Below are 19,577 nucleotides of genomic sequence, written 5' to 3'. Positions count from 1 at the left end.
GAGAACCAAGCTGCTGCCTCAAACTCTGGATGAATCTCACCACATTTTTCTATCTCCTTTGGAAAAAAAAAAGATATTTTAATGTGCATCAAATGAAGATTATATAGACTGCCTGTAGCGAGTCATTCCCAGTGGGTGTCAATGGAAACATATATAAAGTGGGCTTGCCACTATTTCACTCAAATGGCAAAATTGCCCAAAGACAGCAATTTTCTCTGATTTGCAGTGTGACAATAAAACCCATGGAATGGTTCAGTTTGTTGCTAAGGTAGTGTGTTGCTAAGGCAACAGGATTGCAGCACATGAAACAGAGGTCATGGAATCTAGACACTGTCACTGAATAAAAAGATATGTCCTCTGCTAACTAGCAGGCTTGTATTTTCAAAAGGTGCCAAACTTCCATAGGCAGTTTAAAAAAAATCACAACCTCCATTCATCATGGCAATTTTCCCCCCCTCAGACTCAGACGGTACCTAAAGGAGGAGGATGATAAAAGGTACACTTCCCGGTGAATGAGTCTTTGAGCAGAGCATAATGTATACACCATTTATATAGCACTTTTCACTCCTAGCTTTCAAAGCACTTTATTGAGAAGTGTAACATTATCCCTATTTGACAGAAGGGGAAATTGAGACACAGAAAGATTAAGTGACATCCTAGAGATCAAACACCAGGGGAGTGGCAGAACTAGGAATAGACTGCAGGCCTACTAAATCACAGCCCTGGGTCCTACCCCATGCTGTCCACATTGTATGCTAATTTCCAAAATAAAAAGCTATTAACGTATTTGAATATTTGATTGTTATCTATACAATAACCACTGAAAGGATAATAGACAATGGGAATCACCTTATGACAACAGAACGTTTCCTAGGGTTTAAAGTCGTTGGCTTTTTCTTGTGGAAACATTTCTACAGATAATTGTCAAATGAGCCCGGAAGCAACAAATTAGATCTCTATATTTAAATCAACACTAAGAACGGCAGAGATTAAAAAAATAAAAAGCAGGTTTAGAGTTGCAGACTTGTTAATGAAGGTTAAAAATCTACTATATTATCATATGATGAACATCAGAAACATACTGAAAAGTGGAATCTCATTAATAAGACTTGTGGCAAAGGTAGAGACAGCTTTGCATTGAACTAAAATGTGCCTCCTACGTTTATTCTCTAACTCAACTAGGATAAATATCCCTCAGGTTTACGATGCTGAAAGTTGGAAATGGCAGGGTAAGATACGGAAAGTAGATATTGAGTTATTCAGTTACTACGACATCTTATTTTTGATGTTGAAAAACATCCTTTTGCTGAGACTGTTAGCGCTGTACACAGCAATGGAGTGACTGTGACAATGGTAGTTTAGTTACATGCACTAAGGGCCTGTAAAAAGTTGAGATCTTATTCTTTTAACCATCACTTGAACAAAGTGATGTAAAGTGACTGCATGGCTCATAGAACTTTCTAATTTAAGTACACCTCTACCCAGATAGAACGCTGTCCTCGGGAGCCAAAAAATTATAGGTGAAACCGCATTATATCAAATTTGCTTTGATCCGCCGGAGTGTGCAGCCTCCCCCCTCCGCCCCGGAACACTGCTTTACCGCGTTATATCAGAATTTGTGTTATATCAGGTCGCGTTATATCGGGGTAGAGGTGTATGTGATTAGAAGTGTCACACAGCATCTTAGTGGGATCTCTACTACAAAATAATGTGTGTGTGGTTTATATCACCACTTTGTGAAGCCGATAACGCTAATAGGATAACTCACAGAATACTACAGATCTGCTAAGGACTGAATGCTATTGAGTCAATAGGATTATTCCCAGCACTGTTTTCCTCTTTCAAATAAAAATCAGTTATTTGTTTTCCAGTTACAAGAGAAAAATTCCTCAGGGATCTTAATATTTTGCAAGATAAAAAACTGAGGATGAAAGAAGAATTTTGTCTACACCCAAATTAAAATGTCAATTTCAAAATGAAACTCTCCAGTACAGTGAAGAAAAATAAAATCAGTGGAATATGTTACTTTAGAACTTTACATTAAAAAAACTGAACTGAACAAAGGTAAAAACCAAAACCACCATCCTTTATTATTTCAGAAATACGGTCTATGATAAAGTATATAATATTTTAAATATCTAATACCAAATACTAACAACAAAGATTGTTTTGCAAAGATGAAATTCACCACCTTTCAGGTTTTCTGATATTGTCCCTCAGTACATCTAAGACCTGGATAAATTAGCCATTGTTCAAGTTTAGTCTAATACAGTACAGCATATTTGGTGCAGTTTAGAATCTTTTGGTGGAATATTCTTGTTTACTGTCATAGCAGAAGAAGCAATTAGTTGATATTTCATAAAGCTGTCCCCAAGAATAATCCTCAGGCATCAGCAACACCAAAGCCCGATAAGACCCTGGCAACGGGCATGTCTGGGTGCACTAGAGGTGCAGGTATGTTGAACTTGCCACTTTCGACTTTCTTACAACTTTTTCCTTTTCCTTCAGTGACTTTTCCATTTATGAGTGTTTCCTCTTTTTTATTGCCTCTGCTTTGATGGCCAAGCTCTTTGCACAGATTGTCAAGACCACAATTAGGACTCCTACCAGGAAAGTAACCAGAGGCCAGAGAAAGCAATGCAAGAGGACCGTCTCATCGTGGGTACGCCTAAGCAGCACATCATCTGGTCTGTAAAGGAGGGAGGAAAGAGAGGAGGAATAAATTATATATATCAAACAGGCATCAATTCATCCTTCAATGGAAGGCATTTGACCTGGAAACAATAATGTCATTTTATTTGTAACAGCGGTAGAAAATGATTAAGTGGATCATTCCAGTTCATCCACCACTTTAATTTGCAAATATATGATTAACATTCATGGCATTCTGCCAGGGTGCTTCATCTGAAGTATTTTGCAGAGAAAAACCCATTCAGATAAAAATGGTCTGGGATTTTAGGTTATCATATAAAGCAGTGAAAGATAGCACAATGTAACAATGTCGGAGCGTGACTTACGAAAAGCGGTAAAATGATCATTTAATACAATAAACCAGTACTCTAATATGCAGGTGTCAAATTGCATCAAAATGGGGTAATTACTTTAAAATGTAATTTAAGCATTCTAACTCATTAACTTTTAGCTTTGACCACACTGGGCATGGGGGTGTGGAGAGAATTATAATGCTTGAAACAAAGTATTGGTAAAAGTCAAATATAACATAGGCAGGGCCTATGCCAGTTTTAATTTAACTTCCCCTTCTCAAAAAACTCTGGTTTTACTACCACCCTGATTTGAGGCTGCTTGGAGATTTCACTCAGACTGCCTCAAAGAGCTGAGGCCACCTTCAGCCTTCAGGAAGGGGCAGTGAAGGAAGAATGCCTGATGCCTACGCTGCTTGGGATTCTTGGTCAAAAGGGGTCCAGACTATGGCGTCTTCTCCCAGAAGGTGTGGCCCTGTCAGGCTGCAGTCCTAAGGCGTGGGAAATGGTGGGCACAAGCTGACACTGTGTGGGTGGAGAGCACGGAATAAGAGAGAAACCCCCTTTTTCTTTCTTTCTTTCCAGGGTAAGATTAAGAGGAGGGCAAAAGAAGACTTTAAAAAGGAGCAACAGCTCAGAGATCGAAGCAGAGCAAGAAATCTCAATCTCAGCATAAAAACCTAAACAAAGAGCAGCTGACAGAGGCACTCTGTCAATGGGACTGTGAGCTGCAAATGCGAGATATGTTGTATGACATGCCAGGGTGCAATCCAGACCAGTGAAGGGCTGTGTCATCCCTGCCCTGCAATGCTTTGCTGGTGTAGCTCCCAAGCAAGCCACTCATAAACAGCATGTAGGTCACATCCTGAGTGTCTGTGTACAGCTGCAGTCCTGGGTCAGCAATGCTGACCCCAGCAGTCTGTCAGTAACACACCAGCCATACTCTGGCTTCCACCAGCCTGGGTTACTACCTGCAGGGTGACCCCAACACACTCCCACTCTCGAATTTTCCCCAAAACTGTGTGTTCTGCACTGTCCACTCCTCTCCTGGGCAGTCCAGGTATATTAGGTCAGTCGGCCTTCTAAGGGGATCGATATACAACAGTGTGTTACCCTAAATGGAGTTACTCACACAGTTCACAACACTGGATTAGTTTTGATTAAAGAATAAAACAAGTTTATTTAACTACAAGGAAACAGCTTTTAAGTGAGTACAAGTATAAGGCATTAAAGGCAGAAATAGTTACAAGAGAAATAAAATGCTTCCTACTACTAAAACTAAACAAAGTAGACTTGGCTCCTTACCATGTGTTTCCAGTAACACTGATGACCAAACTCTAAGGCCAGGATCTGATGCCAAAGTCCAACTGCTGTTCCTTGTGTCTTCTGGGGGGTGGGGGGGGGGGGGAGATACCTTGGAGTGGCTTTGCCCCTTACTTTTATAGTTCAGTCACCCTTTGAAATGTATTTTCCTGAGGGTTACCCTAGATAAAGTTCACTGCTGCTGTGAGGTTGGTGTCAAGGAGTCTGTTGGTGAAAGAGGTTCCATGGTGCTATTTGCTAAGATGCAGATCTTTGTTCCTGCCCTCCTTCCTTGCCAAAGAATGGCCACTTGACAAGTGACTGCCCATCAGCTCTGATGACACCTGGCTAGAGGGGTCAGCTTGTCCTTAGTCTCTGAGAAACAGGTTTACCCACTCCCCAGACTTGTCTGGTAAACACATTTCAGTCATGATTTCAGCTTATGGTCATAACTTTATATATATAATGTTGCTATGCACATTTCACCATGATATTACTGACCAGCAAGTTATTAGTTTTCAAAGCTCATACCTCAACTGCTAGAAGAGGGCCTCATCCTCCCTGATTGAACTAACCTCGTTATCTCTAGCCTGACTCACTCTTGCGTGCATATTTATACCTGCGTCTGGAAATTTCCACTACATGCATCCGACGAAGTGGGTATTCACCCACGAAAGCTCATGCTCCAATACATCTGTTAGTCTATAAGGTGCCACAGGACTCTTTGCTGCTTCTACAGATCCAGACTAACACGGCTACCCCTCTGATACTAGTTTTCAAATGATATGATATCTTATGAGGCATATTTTGTACAAAGATTACAATTATTTGGAGGGTGTGAATACAAGAGTGCATTCCATCACACCTTGAAAGTCATCAACCAGGTTAAGATGGGCCATTAAATACTCCAAAATCAGGGATTAAGGAGAGGAATAGATGTATTGACCAGAAAACCAAGTGGATCCAAAGAACTGAGCAGGAAGCTGATGAGCAACAGGAAGACCCTGACGAAAGAAACAGGCAATGAAGAGAGTATTCACAACCACTAAAGATGCAGACGGGGACCATCCAGGAATGCTGGAACCTGGTGTGGGATATGCTCCAGCTGGAGAAAAGAGAATGTAACCGCAGAGAGAGAAATTTGCCAAGTGTCAAAAGGAGCATACAGCATATGAGAATTAGCTTCTGTATAGGGAGAAGTGGTGCAGGCACAAGCTGGGAAATCAAGAGACTGTGTTGCCAGCATCTCGGTAAGTGGAGATGGGAAACCAAACGTCAATTCTCTATACAAGAGGGATTATAAATTGGTCCCCAAATAGAGGAACGGGGATGTAGATGTTTTCCCGAAGGCCTTTGGAGGGGGTGTACCTTAATCTCAGGAAAAGAGCAACAAGAATGATGCTGAATTTGCAAGTCAGCTGGGAAAAGCATCTCAAAAAGTGGCTGTAAAGGAATGGAGTTTACACTACAGAGGAAATGTTGCAGCTAATGGGAACAGAACAATTTTACGAACTGTGTACCTTAGACTTGAAAACTTGGATTGGTGATCCCTACCCTGAAAACACTGAGCCAAATGACCAAGCTAACTGATCACTAAGGGCCAAACTTGGATAGCCCTCCTCACACTGAGTAATACCTTGCCCCACTAAAATCAAATTGGGCTATTACTGGAGCAAGGTTCTTCTGAGTGTGGGTAAGGCTATCACAACTTGGCCCTATGGAACCAGCTGGCTAAGATTTAACTTGAAGCTGGAGTCATGCTTTTAGGAGCTCGACTCCAACAGTGACTTTTGTTAACAAACTGCATTTTTAAGTAAAACATAATAATTGAAGCCTAGAAATATGATGTAAAAAAAAGAGGAAAACAAATAAGGGAAAAAGCAACAATTTTAGAAAGAAGATCTGAATCAGAGTTAATTAGACAAATTAATCCAATATCAAAATGTCATTAGTGATTTGTTCTGAGATTTGTCCATGAAGGTAGAATTTCAACTCTTCTCCGCTTTTGGTTATCCTTGGGCCACAGAATCAGCCTGGGATGAGACTAATCTTGAAGAAAGGCTATTTAATTATCACACAGAGATGTTCCAGTTATCACTCACTGAATAAATCTGTTGTGTGTACAAAGGACTTGGGGGGCTTGTTTTAATAAATGTGTAATACATATGCAGATTGAGGAAAGTAAAATGTTTACAATCCCTGGGGCCTCTTATAGGAGATTCTGTAATAAATGTAAGTAATAAACTCTACTTGGGGAAAACATTCGTAATGCCACTCCTGACTTTACGATCCTGTCTGGCTTGGGGGATAGAGCCGATTTACTACAGTGCTTTATTACAGTGGGGTCTACTGGCAGCACTCATGGTTGTACCAATTATTAGAATTAAACACTCCCACTACTGCATCAACTCACTGTAGGGTTCAGCAAGAGTCGACGTACTTCTTTTATGTTGGCATAAAATCCTAAATTTTGGCTCTAAGGCACGTGCAGTGGGAAAGTGGAGCTATGCTGATGGGAGAGAATTGACAGGACAGCGATGTGCCTGTATGTGTACATGTAAACACACCCACCCATGCGCTTCCCTAGCTACACAAATACAGACAAGAGATGTCATGGGGGGGAGGGGGGGAAATGTTCAAAGTGCCCCTCCACTGACACTGATGATTTGATCCTTTAAACTATTCATTTTCTTATGCAATTTTTTCTGTGCTCGTAATACTATAATAGGGGAGGAAGGATGGCCTGGAGGTCAGGGCATTAGTCTGGGACATGAGAGACCTAGGCTTGATTCATTGCTCAGCCACGGACTTCATGTGTGACCCAGTGAAAGCCACTTAGGCACTCTGTGCCCCAGCTCCCAATCTGCAAAATCGGGACAGTAATACTTCTCTACTTCACTGGGGTCCCAGAGAGGAGACAGGCACCGCTAGGAAAAAAGCAACTACCCACTAAAACATCATGAAAAAAAGTTACACACTTATGGAGTTGGTCCTGGGATACATAGACATAGGTATATGGTAGGTTAGATACAGACAAATATAAAGTCTTGTTCGCTAATGGAAGCACATTCCCATATATGTCTGGGTACAACTGTGTGGTAGTTGCGATGAACAAGGCTCAAAAGTTCAGAGGTCTGTTGTGATAATTGGCTCCCCAACAGAATGTGCATTTTAGTGACTAACAAACCATGCATGAAGCACTTGCATGTACATATTAGAAAAATAAAGCAGCTACCGAGAAACCTTTCCTATGGTAAAGGGGAAGCAGGGGTGTCAGAAGCTGTCATTAAATCCACTGCTTGAAATCCCCTTCAAGTTCAATAATTTTCCCTAAAAGAGCAGAAATATGAGCTTAAGAAGGTGTAAAGGAGCCACACAACTAGGGGAAGGAAACAGAGAAAATTAAAAGAACAGCTGGTAGAGTGGGGCAGAGAATATACCGATTCTTGAATTTTTGACGAGATCCTGGCAATTACAGGCTGCTAAGCCTAATTCAGTACCAGGCAAATAGGTTGAAACAACAGTAAAGAACAGAATAATCAGACACATAGATGAACACAATATGTTGGGGAAGAATCAACACGACTTTGGTAAAGCGAAGTCATGCCTCACTAATCTATTAGAATTCTTTGAGAGTGTCAACAAGCATGTGGACAAGGGTGAGCCAGTGAATATAGTGTACTTGAACTGTTAGAAAGCCTTTGATAATGACCCACATCAAAGGCTCTTAAGCAAAGTAAGCAGTCATGGGATAAGAGGGAAGGTCCTCTCATGGATCAGTAGATGGTTAAAAGATAGGAAACAAAAAGTAGGAGGTGAGTTTTCATGGAGAAAAGAGGTAAATAGCAGAGTTTCCCAAGGATCTGTACTTGAACCAATACTGTTCAACATATTCATAAACAATCTGGAAAAAGGGTGTTAATAATGAGGTGGCAAAGTTTGAAGACAATATGAAATTACTCAATATAGTTAAGTCCAAAGCAGACTGCAAAGAACTACAAAAGGATCTCTCAAAACTAGATTACTAGGCAAGAAAATGGCAGATGAAATTCAATGGTGATAAATGTAAAGTAATGCACATTGGAAACCCTAATCCCAAGTAAATATACAAAATGATGGGGTCTAAATTAGTTATTACCACTCATAAAGGAGATCTTGGAGTCATCGTGGATAATTCTCTGAAAACATCTGCTCAATGTACAGCGGCCATCAAAAAAAGCTAACAAAATGTTAGGAACCATTAGGAAAGGGACAGATAATACGATAAGAAAATATCTTGATGCCACTATATAAATTCAAGGCACACCCACACTTGGAATACTGCGTGAAGTACTGGCCATCCCCCTCTCAAAAAGATACTTTAGAATTGGAAAAAGTACAGAGAAGGAAAACAAAAATGATTAGGGATGTGGAACAACTTCTATATGAGCAATTAAAAATACTGGTACTATTCAGTTTGGAAAAGAGATAAATAAGGGGCAGGGGATATGATAGAGGACTATAAAATGATGAATGGTGTGGGGAAAGTGAATAAGGAAGGGTTTTTTACTCCTTCACATAACTTAAGAACTCGGGGTCACCCAATGAAATTAATATGTAGCAGGTTTAAAACAAACATAAGGAAGTACTTCGTCACACAATGCACAGTCTACCTGTAGAACTTGTTGCCAAGGGATCTTGTGAAGGCCAAAAGCAGAACTGGGTTGAAAAAAAGAATTAGCTAAGTTCATGGAGAACAGGTCCATCAACGGCAATTAGCCAAGGTGGTCAGGGATGCAACCCCATGCTCTAGGTGTCCCTAAACCTTTATTGCCAGAAGCTGGGACTGCTTAACAGGGGATGGATCACTCCATAATTGCCCTGTTCTATTATTTCCCTCTGAAGCATCTGGCACCAGTCACTGTCGGAAGACAGGATACTGAGCTAGATGGACCAATTGGTCTGACCCAGTATGTCCATTCTAGTGAGTCTTTTCTTCTTAAACAGGAAAGGGTAGCAGTGGGGGCAGAAAGACATACATAAGGTGTGAATGACAATAATGGGAAGAGAAGGAGGAGTGCTATGCTTACGTGGTAGTGGGAGGTTGAGGGAGCACAGAGAAAGACCAAACAGGACAGAGGAAATCAGATTCTTGTTAGTCTTGATTGTGTCATGCTATGTAGTTTGTGGCCCACATACACAACTCCTTCTCTTGTTTGCTGGGTGATCTCTTCCTTCACTCATAGTGGTGTTCCTCCTCAGCAAGAGAATGATAAATAACTGCCCCTCCTAATTCCAGATCTTTAAATATGTAGGTGGGATAGTAAAATCACCCACATAGTAGATATCTCAGTTGCCCACATAACCCCAGACACTATTCTATTATTTCCTTGTGTGGGACGACTGTTCTTCTGGCTATCCTCGCTGGTTTAAATCCTGATCAGTTTCACTCATCCATATCAGTTTGCTACTTTCACCAGTTGTCCACCTCGGCACAGTAGGTACCAAATTCTGACAAGTGCTACCAACTGGACCAGGCACAAGGACTGGTCATTGCCATACATTTTGACAGGTGACAGGCACCCTTCAGGACTTGTTAGTAGCAGTAAAAAAAAAAAAGGTAATTGGTTTATTGTAGTTGGCTTTTTTTATTTGTTTGAAATGGAAAAGTACATCATGGTTAATGAGCATCATATGTTGTTAATGAAGCAAATTGTGAGACAGGAGTATCTTATGAATTCCTAAGCACCTATTCTCACACTTACAAACAATCTTCCTTCGTCTGTCGCTATTATTTTGATATGATCATCCTAGCCCCAGCATTGCCACTAGTCTTCCAATGTGCAAGACAATGCTTATTTTTGTGCAGCAGTCCCACATCTTGCAAAATTGGCTTGCAGGACAATAAAAAAAAGTCTTAATTTATTTTCAGCTGTTGCAATGTAATGTTACTGTGTGCTGCTGCTGCAGTTTCTACAATACCTGATGATGTTGCATTATGTCATGCAGCTCTGCATCCGTGTGAACACACACTAGCAATATTTTAAAGGAGATCTACATAGGCTTTAAAAAGAAAAATCCATAATATGGGTGGGTGTCCTTTTTGCTTCTTTAGGATGTATAAAGAAGACCAGATTTTTTTAAACGGGTGTGCCAGGCATTGTGCTTGTTTTTAAAATTAGAAAAATGAATATGTCAAGTCTTATCAGGTTTCCATGGGAAGGCCTCTTGGAGGGTCTGCAAGTTCTCACACCTTAGTTGAAAGTGTAGGGGTATAGAATCTCACAAACAAATGTATAGTGTTTTCTACAAGACCTACCACCATAATATCTATATACTTACATACTATGTACAAACAACATATAACAGCTCTTCCACACATGGGGGGGGGGGGGAGGCGGGGACTAACAAAAATTACACACATTCACGTTTTAAAATCAAGAACTACGTTTTTCTTTTTGTTCTTCATGTATTTTTCTGCTTCCCAACCTGTTTAATTAGATAAATAAAACCTAAAAATAATATACCCAACCAAGCATTTCCCTTTCTACGTATTTGACCTTTCAAAACTCATTCCTGTCTCTAAACGAAAAGATATGCGATCAGATCAATGCTGTATTAGTGAGTTTATTTGCACTTTGAACATCTCTAAACCACTTTGTTGTGAACCTCTGTGTGATCCCTTGGCACCCCCTTATTCCCACTGTCATGTAATTAGGATATGTTTTACACAAAGTATGCCCTGTGAGGTATCATTCTAAAAGTCTTGATCTGCTAGACATTAATATATTGTTGGATTGTATTTGCTATCATTATATGTGAAGTTATGAAGTTTGGCTACTTATGTGTTACTGAAACATGTTGTAAGGTTGAAAACACCCACCAGCAGTCTTTCAGGTACAACAGTGAAAAGGCCAAACAATGTTAATGGCTTATTGAGGAAATGCACACAAGCACAAGGATTACCCCAGGAACTGTGGGAAATGGGAGGAAGATATAAAAGAGGGAAATGACATCATGATGGTACCTCACTCTCCCTACAACACCACACCTGGAAATACCTGAGGAACAAAGACTGAACTGGGGGAAGTGATAGACCCAGGCTAAAGGGATTTCTAGCCTTTGTATGAAAACCTGGGAAACCCAAATTGCAAAGCAAAGGCAGCTTGTGCCTTAAGAATCTGCCAGCCCGTTTATCATTCAAGATGAGAATCTGCTAACTCATACCCTACCTATCTAGTATGTTAAGCTCAGTTTGTGGGGGTTTTTATTTACTAGGTAATCTGCTTTGATCTGTTTGCTATCACTTAAAATTTATCTTTCTGTAGCTAATAAACATATTTTATGTTTTAATCCAAACCAGTGTGCGTTTGACTCAGGTGTCTGGGGAAAATCTCAGCTTGGTTACCACAAGTGTGCATGGTCCTCTTCACATTGAGGGAGAGGCAGACCAAGTTTTAAACCCATATACTGGCCAGATTTGACCAGGGCAGGACGGTACTGCTCTGGTGTCCTAGGCTGGGACGCTGGTGGTTAGAGAACCTGCATGTGACTGCAGCTGGGTGTGTCCCTACCTGTGTGAATTCTGGTGAAAGTGCAAGCTTGGAGGGCTTTGTAACTTGTCACAGCAGCACAGTGTGAGAGGGAGCCCAGGCTGGTGGGTCAGAGGGCTCAGTGGTACCCAGTTCCAGGTGGCACCCCGGGTGGAACCCATCACACTCTCCTTCTGCTGTATGATCAATAAGAAGAGCAATGTCAAAGGCAAAAAACTATAATGCATCTCTGGTACTTGTCAATAAAATTTAACCTAATATAAAATGCAGTTATCTTAAGAAGCAGCACCCTAGTGGTGAACAATCTTGAAAGTAATGAAAGTCAGTGCAGTGAGATAGCACAGAACGAAGGTGTTTGTGCGCCAGCACTCTGGCTTCAGTGCATACTCCAGTCTGAGGTCTGCCTTTAGCTCAGAGAATCAGCTGGAAGGTCTCTGACACTTTTCTGAGACCAAGATCCCCATTTCCAGCCCATGAACTGAATCCACAGATCCTGCTTTAATCCATCCATCCTTCTTCTTGCTGTTTACACTCTTCAAATATTTATGGAATTGGGTCCCCTTCTTCCCTTAGGCCCTGGTCCTACAAACACTTATGCATATGCTTAACTTGACTCCCGTGAAGAACCCCATTGATGCCAATGGTACTAAAGGTAAGCACAGGGGTTAAGCACTTCCAGGATCAGGGCCTAACCCACACTATTCATATCAGGGTGGATAAAAATCAATGATTTTTTTTAAATTAAAAAAAAAATCTGATTTTTAAAATTTAAATCAAATTTTTTGATAAAATGCTTTTTGAGGAAAAAACCTATCTAAAAATAGTTTTAATTAAGATACATTATAGCTCAAAGACATCTCATCATGGAATAGGGATTATAAATTCTAATTCTATAGTATGAGACAATATAGTCATATAATGTTTAAGAAAAGTTTTGTAAATGAGTTCCAATAATTCATGGATTAGGGACCCAATTTTATGGAGTTCTGGGGGCTTCTGTATAAATTATTCAGGTTAATCTTTCTATCTACACAATGGGGCTCAGTCTAGAAGATACCATCAGAGATGCTTAGTTTTGCAGTTCTCAAACTGTGTATTTGTGTCTCTAGAGATAACATGCTTGTTAACAGCAAAAATGTTTTAAATAAATAATATATAGAGGTGAGAAATAACAGACCTCAACCCTATTGTCCCTCTGCAAATTTGTGTACACAGAATCAATCCCTTACCTCTCTCTAAAAGTGCAAAGTTTCAAAAAGTTCAATGAATAGATTGTTGGGCAGGATCTGGAGAAGTCGTCTGGAGATAAATGTGAGAAGGGAGGAACAGGCATTCTCTCACTAGAAGGGAAAACCTATAATGGCAGCAGGCCATAAAAGAGACCCAGTTTGGGAATATTTTAATGAAGTTCCTCTACCTGTGGGTAAAACAGGCATGTGTGCAAAATGCAAACAGTGCAACAAAGAAATGCAAGGCCATGTTGCCCAAATGAAACAACATCATGAGAAGTGTTCCTTCTTAGGAGGAAGCTGCGTTGAAGATGATGAAAGGAACATGTCTGAACATGCAGGAGCTTTAGGTTGGTAAACTTTTTTATGTCATACTTCTTTCTTAAGGACTGCCTGTGTCCTTTCTGGACTATTCTTGAATTCTCATGTTTGAGCAAAAAATATAGTTGTTATTCTATGGTATTATCATTTTAGATGCAGTTGTGATAAAAAATAAATAGCTGAAATAGGCAGATTTTCCTTTTACAATTTCACCTTTTAAGTAGTACTGAGTGTCAGTGAATGCACTGAGTAATACTAAATGAGCAGTATTGTAATAATTAAATAACTGCATTGACTTATTTTGTTTAGGAGAATCCATCCTCAACATACAGGATTCTGAAGACTATCGAACTTCAAGATCACCATCATTTTCTATAGTTTCAGAGTTATCTGCCAATGATAGTGTTTCAGTCTCATCATGTATGTCACATAGCCACAGTACATAACCTGTAGCAAAAAGAAAAAAAAAATCTCCATCATCCAAAAACAACCATAGATAAGTTTGTGATAAGAACCAGCAGATTACAAAAAGCAGATCCCATCCCAGCAGATATATAGTCATTTTTCATTGGAGGGAATTCAGGGAAAAGCAATCTGGCTGTACATTTCTGGTAATGACATGGTGCAGTTTTACAGATGCAGTCTCACCAAGGATGTATAACACTTACTCCTGGACACATCATGACCAGAAAGATACAGACAAACAGGAAAAGAGAAGAACAATAATCAATGCATGTACCTGAGAAGGGAAAATATATGCGGAGGTAAATTGACTGCTTTAAGCTAAGAGAGTTATCTATCCCTTGATACATGTATAAGTCCCACTACTGCTAATGGGAAATACAAAGACATCCAGAAAGAAGAAGAATTCCCTAAGTAGAGTTGCCTAAAGCCACAACTCTCCACTTTGTAAGTATGAAAGAATGAAAAGTGATAGTTGTGTGAACATACATTAATCAAATCTAAGGCTCATTTCCTCCATGAACACAACTCCTCACAGTGAAAATGGTAGAATTCCTCCCTCTTTTGGGAAGAAACACAAATTTGTTACAAGTAAGGATTTTGTCAGTTTTGGTAGCAAAACAAACTCAGCTTTTGCAATGTAGTGAAACTTTTTCTGGGGCAACTGCCTTTTGGTGTCACCAAAAAATTCAACAGCAAAAAACTAAAAATACTTTGTTCACCAGCAATGAGAATTCTCTCACACATTTTTTTACCATCAAAATAAAATGTTTTCAAATAGTTTGCTTCAAACAAGGCCGATGGAGAGCAGAGAATGGAAAGGTTTTGTAAATATTTCTAGCTATGCAAATGTAGGCAGTGACTTACCTTAGATGCTCGTTAAAATAACACGTAAATGGCTGTGAACCCACTTCCACTTTCCAGTATTCCTGCCAGTGAGTGACAATTTCAGAATTCTTCTGATTTTCTCTTTCACAGGGAGGAATGTATGAACACTGTCAAAACAGTTTCCAAAATGGAATTATTTCTGTACTCAACAATACAAGACAACATTCTCTCTGGATTTTCCTCACCAAATTCACACATAGTGATAAAGACTGAACGTATGGATGCAAGTCTTCAAACAGAAGGGAACAAAAAGTTAGATGATCATTAATTGCTCAATATTTATGTTTTAATGATCAGTTACAAAAGAATGATTTACTATGTGCTTTACTAACTTTACTACTACCTGCTCTCTCTCTCTCTCACACTCCTCCATCTTTCCAGGAAACATGCTAATGTTTCACATGTTGAAATTAAAAAAAGACAAAAAGGAGAGGATTAATTTTCAAGGGGGTTCTAGCTAGCTGTACTCATATTTTGAAAACTAGAAATCATTACAAACATTTACGACATGTACAATCACACTTTCCGTTTAACAATGTAAGAATAAATAAATAAAATAAATAAATGTCAAATTTTCACCAACAGATCTCAAAATGCTGTACAAAAGATAGGTATTACCCCCACATTAATAAATACAAGGTTTGCAGGAAACAAGCACAGGATGTTGAAATCCCAGTTCAGCATAACACTTTAGCACGTGCTTAAATCACACTGAAGTCAACAGGATTTAACCATGTGTTTAAGTGCTCTGCTGAACTGGGGCCCAGATGCCTGATTCAAAGTCTACTGAAGTCAATGGGAGTCTGTCCATTGACTTTAGTGGGCTTTGGATCAGGCCTTAAGTGACCTGTTGCAGGTCATAGAGGAACAGAACCAAGTGTCCTGCTTCCCAGGCCCGTATTTAATCACAATGCCTCCCTTCGTACCGCTTATACCTTAAACACATATTACTAGAATTAGTACCACAGTTTATCCTTTGGAGAAATATTTATACCTCAGTGCACAAGCATAATTCTTGTCATTAATAGGCATCCCATCCATCCAGGAGAGAGAGAATTCACCCTTTCATTTTTGAAATTCAATAGGCAAAGGTAGCACTACAAACACTTACATTGCTTTGTTAACATAAGCAATAGTGGAAACATTTTTATTTACCTTCCCTCCTGCGAGAGGGTACTGAGTGTGGACTCACATGCGCATAGCACAGTGTGAATGGTATGACCTGTGTCCCTTTTAAAATTGGGAGCTGTAGTCACAGGACATATGACTAGGAAGAACCATGTGACCAACAGGAAGCCGGATATAGGATTTACACACTCTTCTGTAGGGGTAGCAGACAGGAACCCCAGGCTCAGGGGAAGTCCTAGTGCAGGTCTCTCTATAGTAACCTGAAAGGACAACTAACAAGGAAGGGTCTGTCCTCCCTCAGAACTCTCATTTGAAAACAAACACAGCTGTGAGGAAAGGGTCTTGATTAGATGGCTGGTGGGCACTTTTCTTCCATCCCATCGGTGAGCTTATGCTTCCACTCTACCATTGAACTACTTCACGCTGTACAGAGCTGGAAGCCTGTCTCCATTATATCACTGTGAATTTTCTGCAGGTAAAAACAAGTTCTTAGGTATTCATCAATCTGATCAAGTAAAACTTGGTTATTTCTGTCAGCATCCACACTTATTTTTGATAAACTCCTATATTCTAACCTGGAACAAAGTGCAAATTCTCACTCGTTTGTTTCAAGTTAAAACTTGCCTTTTTCATAACAAAGCACCCCCATTTTCACAGCAACACATTTGCTGTTGCTGTCATGTAGAGCTCTTCACATCCTGGTGCTGAGAAGAGAATCCTACCCTAAGATTCTTTTTCAGGTTTGTATTTTTAGAAATAAGTAGCATCACAATGACTATTGTTCTGCAGATGCTGAAACAGAAAACAAGTGTTTTGTTGCTTTTTGTTATTTCAAATTTAAAATCAGTTCCCTTGGCCCACAACATTTCTTGGTTCAATAATTCAGTTTGGGAGTTTGTTTGGCAGTGACCTTTAGGACTACCACATCCACTAGAATTCTTTTAGGGCCTGCTGGTTGGTGGAAGGGTTAAGACTTGTTAGCTTGATAGCAGGGCGTGTTCTATTTATGAGGGTTATTGGGCATGAGGCTTCTGCGCCTTTCTGCCAGGCTGCGTAGACTCTGGTTGAAGCTAGGAGATTTTCTTTGGGCCATGAACTAGCATAGGCCCCTGCCATGGGAGTGAGGAGAAAGGAGGAGTGTGCTTGTGCTGCCTGCTGGGCTATGTTCATTCTGTTGCAGTAATGCCTTTTGCCTGGTGTAGCATTTGAGCTCTGTTGAAGAAGTTTGGAGGTCACTCCTTTTACCATTCTGTCATCGTCTGGGTCTGCTGCATTCTCTGCTGGATGAAATTTACAGGCACATCCCAGTGTTTGACAGGAAAAGTGAGCCACCACGATTTCCTGGGGAGAAAGTCCACCCCTCCTCCACCCTCCATGCATGAAATTCCTCTTTTCTCAATCTGGCTAAATTGACATGGCTCACCTGTACCAATCCCACTACTATAATTCTGAAGATGGGAATTGCCAAATGAGATAATAATGGCTATTATTTTTTATAAATATCATATGCACCCTAGTTCACCTGGTTGGGATTATCCTGCGTGAGTTCAAGGCATTAAATCAAAGGAGGATGGCAGAAGGGAAACAAATAGGTAACAACAAAACAATGGCAAAGATAAGGTATGTCCAGAGAATACCAGGGGTCCTTGAGGAAACAATGGGGAATACATCAATCAGCCAGGCCCCAACCAGGCTGGTAAGGTTTACTCTTCCCATTCCTGAGGCCAGGATCAAAGGGGACACTAAACCATTAAAGCATCCAAGGCTTAAAAGAGTAAAGGGGGTTGACTGAGTTGTTGGGGACAGCTGCTCAAGGAGCATCAGTGAGCACTGATAGGAATGCAATGAGACACAGAGACCATGCTGCAGCAGGACAGTCTGTGTCTTCCAACCCTCAGATGACGGTAACTCGGCTGAAGGGGGCTTACCAATATGAAGATACAGGTAAGGGGAAATATGTGTATAGCCTTTTTGTTTTATACCATTTGTTCAGTGTGCTACATGCCTTTGGGTGAATGACTAAATAGTGCTTTGTTCTGAAAAAATTGGTTTTGAGTCACTCTCATCAGCTGTTACAGGCTCCAAGACAAAAAGGGCTAGAAAGTGCCGGTGATGGGCTGGATCACAGAAACCCCCTTGGGGCTGCCAACTGATGTGCCAAGACTACTTCTGTCTCTGCTTTCCTTGCCAACTTGGGAATCCAGCACCCTGTCTTGTTGAGCCAGACACGCCAGTCTGCTCCAGCACAGACCCAGGGTCTGAACCACGTGCCCCAAAGCTGCAGACTTAACTGAAAGCAACTTAAGAAGTGTTCCTGTCTTTAACACTCAGATGCCCAACTCCCAATGGCGTCCAAACCCCAAATAAATCCGTTTACCCTGTATAAAGCTTATACAGGGTAAACTCATAAATTGTTTGCCCTCTATAAACACTGATAGAGAGATATGCACAGCTGTTTGCCCCCTCCCCCAGGTATTAATACATACTCTGGGTTAATTAATAAGTAAAAAGTGATTTTATTAAACACAGAAAGTAGGATTTAAGTGGTTCCAAGTAGTAACAGACAGAACAAAGTGAATTACGAAGTGAAGTAAAATAAAATAAAACAAGCAAGTCTGAGTCTAATACAGTAAGAAGACTGAATACAGACAAAATCCCACTCTCAGAGGTGTTCCAGTAAGCTTCCTTTTACAGACTAGTCTCCTTCTAGTCTGGGTCCAGCAATCACTCACACCCCCTGTAGTTACTGTCCTTTGTTCCAGTTTCTTTCAGGTATCCTTGGGGGTGGAGAGGCTCTCTCTTGAGCCAGCTGAAGACAAAATAAAGGGGTCTCCTAGGGGTTTAAGTAGACTTTCTCTTGTGGGTGGAGTGGAGACCCCCTCCTCTCTTCTATGCAAAGTCCAGCTCCAAGATGGAGTTTTGGAGTTACATGGGCAAGTCACATGTCCATGCATAACTCAGTTTTTACAGGCAGCAGCCATTGTTTACATGCTATCCTGAACATCCTCAGGTAGACTTATGTGGATTGGAGCTTTCCGAGATTCATTGTCCTTTAATTGTTTCTTGATTGGGCACTTAATTTGCACATTCCTTTCTCAAGTAGCTGACCAAATGCTTTACTAAGGCTACTTAGAAATCAAGCAAGTACACAGCCAATATTCATAACTTTGAATACAACAATGACACATGCATACAAATAGGATGAATAGATTAAGTGGATCGTAACAGGGGAGGGATAGCTCAGTGATTTGAGCATTGGCCTGCTAAACCCAGGGTTCTGAGTGCAATCCTTGAGGGGACTACTTAAGGATCTGGGGCAAAAATCTGCCTGGGGATTGGTCCTGCTTTGAGCAAGGGGTTGGACTAGATGATCTCCTGAGGTCCGTTCCAACCCAGATATTCTATGATTCTATGATAACCTTTACAGAGATATGTTACATGGCACATGTAGCATAAAACATATTCCAGTTATGTCATACAGATACATTCATAAGCATATTTCCATGAAGCCTTACGGGGTGCACCGTCACAGTGCCAAACCCAGTTTAGGTTGCAGCCTCTGAGCTTGTCACCTGTGTTACCCGACAGCCCCGAGATCCAGTCTAGGAGTAGTAGGACCATAGGGCTCCACCCAGAGAGGGTGGAAGGCAATGAAGTGCACCCCTTTGGAGGCAGGTTTAAGAGGAACTGGGGTCTGAAGTGTGATTTGCCCCATAACCGTGACAGTCAGTAAA

General features: G+C 40.6%; 1 protein-coding gene across 1 annotated transcript in view; it reads right to left on the bottom strand.

Annotated features, from left to right (window-relative positions):
- Window positions 1-1,594: 1,594 nt before the first annotated feature.
- KCNMB4 (potassium calcium-activated channel subfamily M regulatory beta subunit 4) overlaps window positions 1,595-19,577 on the bottom strand; it is a 32,686-nt gene continuing 14,703 nt past the window's right edge. Inside the window, exons 2-3 of the mRNA XM_034771404.1 lie at window positions 14,695-14,822; window positions 1,595-2,689 (exon numbers count right to left, since the gene is read on the bottom strand). Of these exons, the coding sequence (XP_034627295.1) occupies window positions 2,521-2,689; window positions 14,695-14,822 (297 nt within the window). The 3' untranslated portion in view covers window positions 1,595-2,520. The remainder of the gene's footprint in view (window positions 2,690-14,694; window positions 14,823-19,577) is intronic.

The sequence above is a fragment of the Trachemys scripta genome, chromosome 1, assembly GCF_013100865.1.
Source record: "Trachemys scripta elegans isolate TJP31775 chromosome 1, CAS_Tse_1.0, whole genome shotgun sequence".
NCBI lineage: Eukaryota > Metazoa > Chordata > Testudines > Emydidae > Trachemys > Trachemys scripta.
The sequence above is the reverse complement of the archived record's forward strand: the minus strand, read 5'-3'. Positions and strand labels throughout refer to the sequence as shown.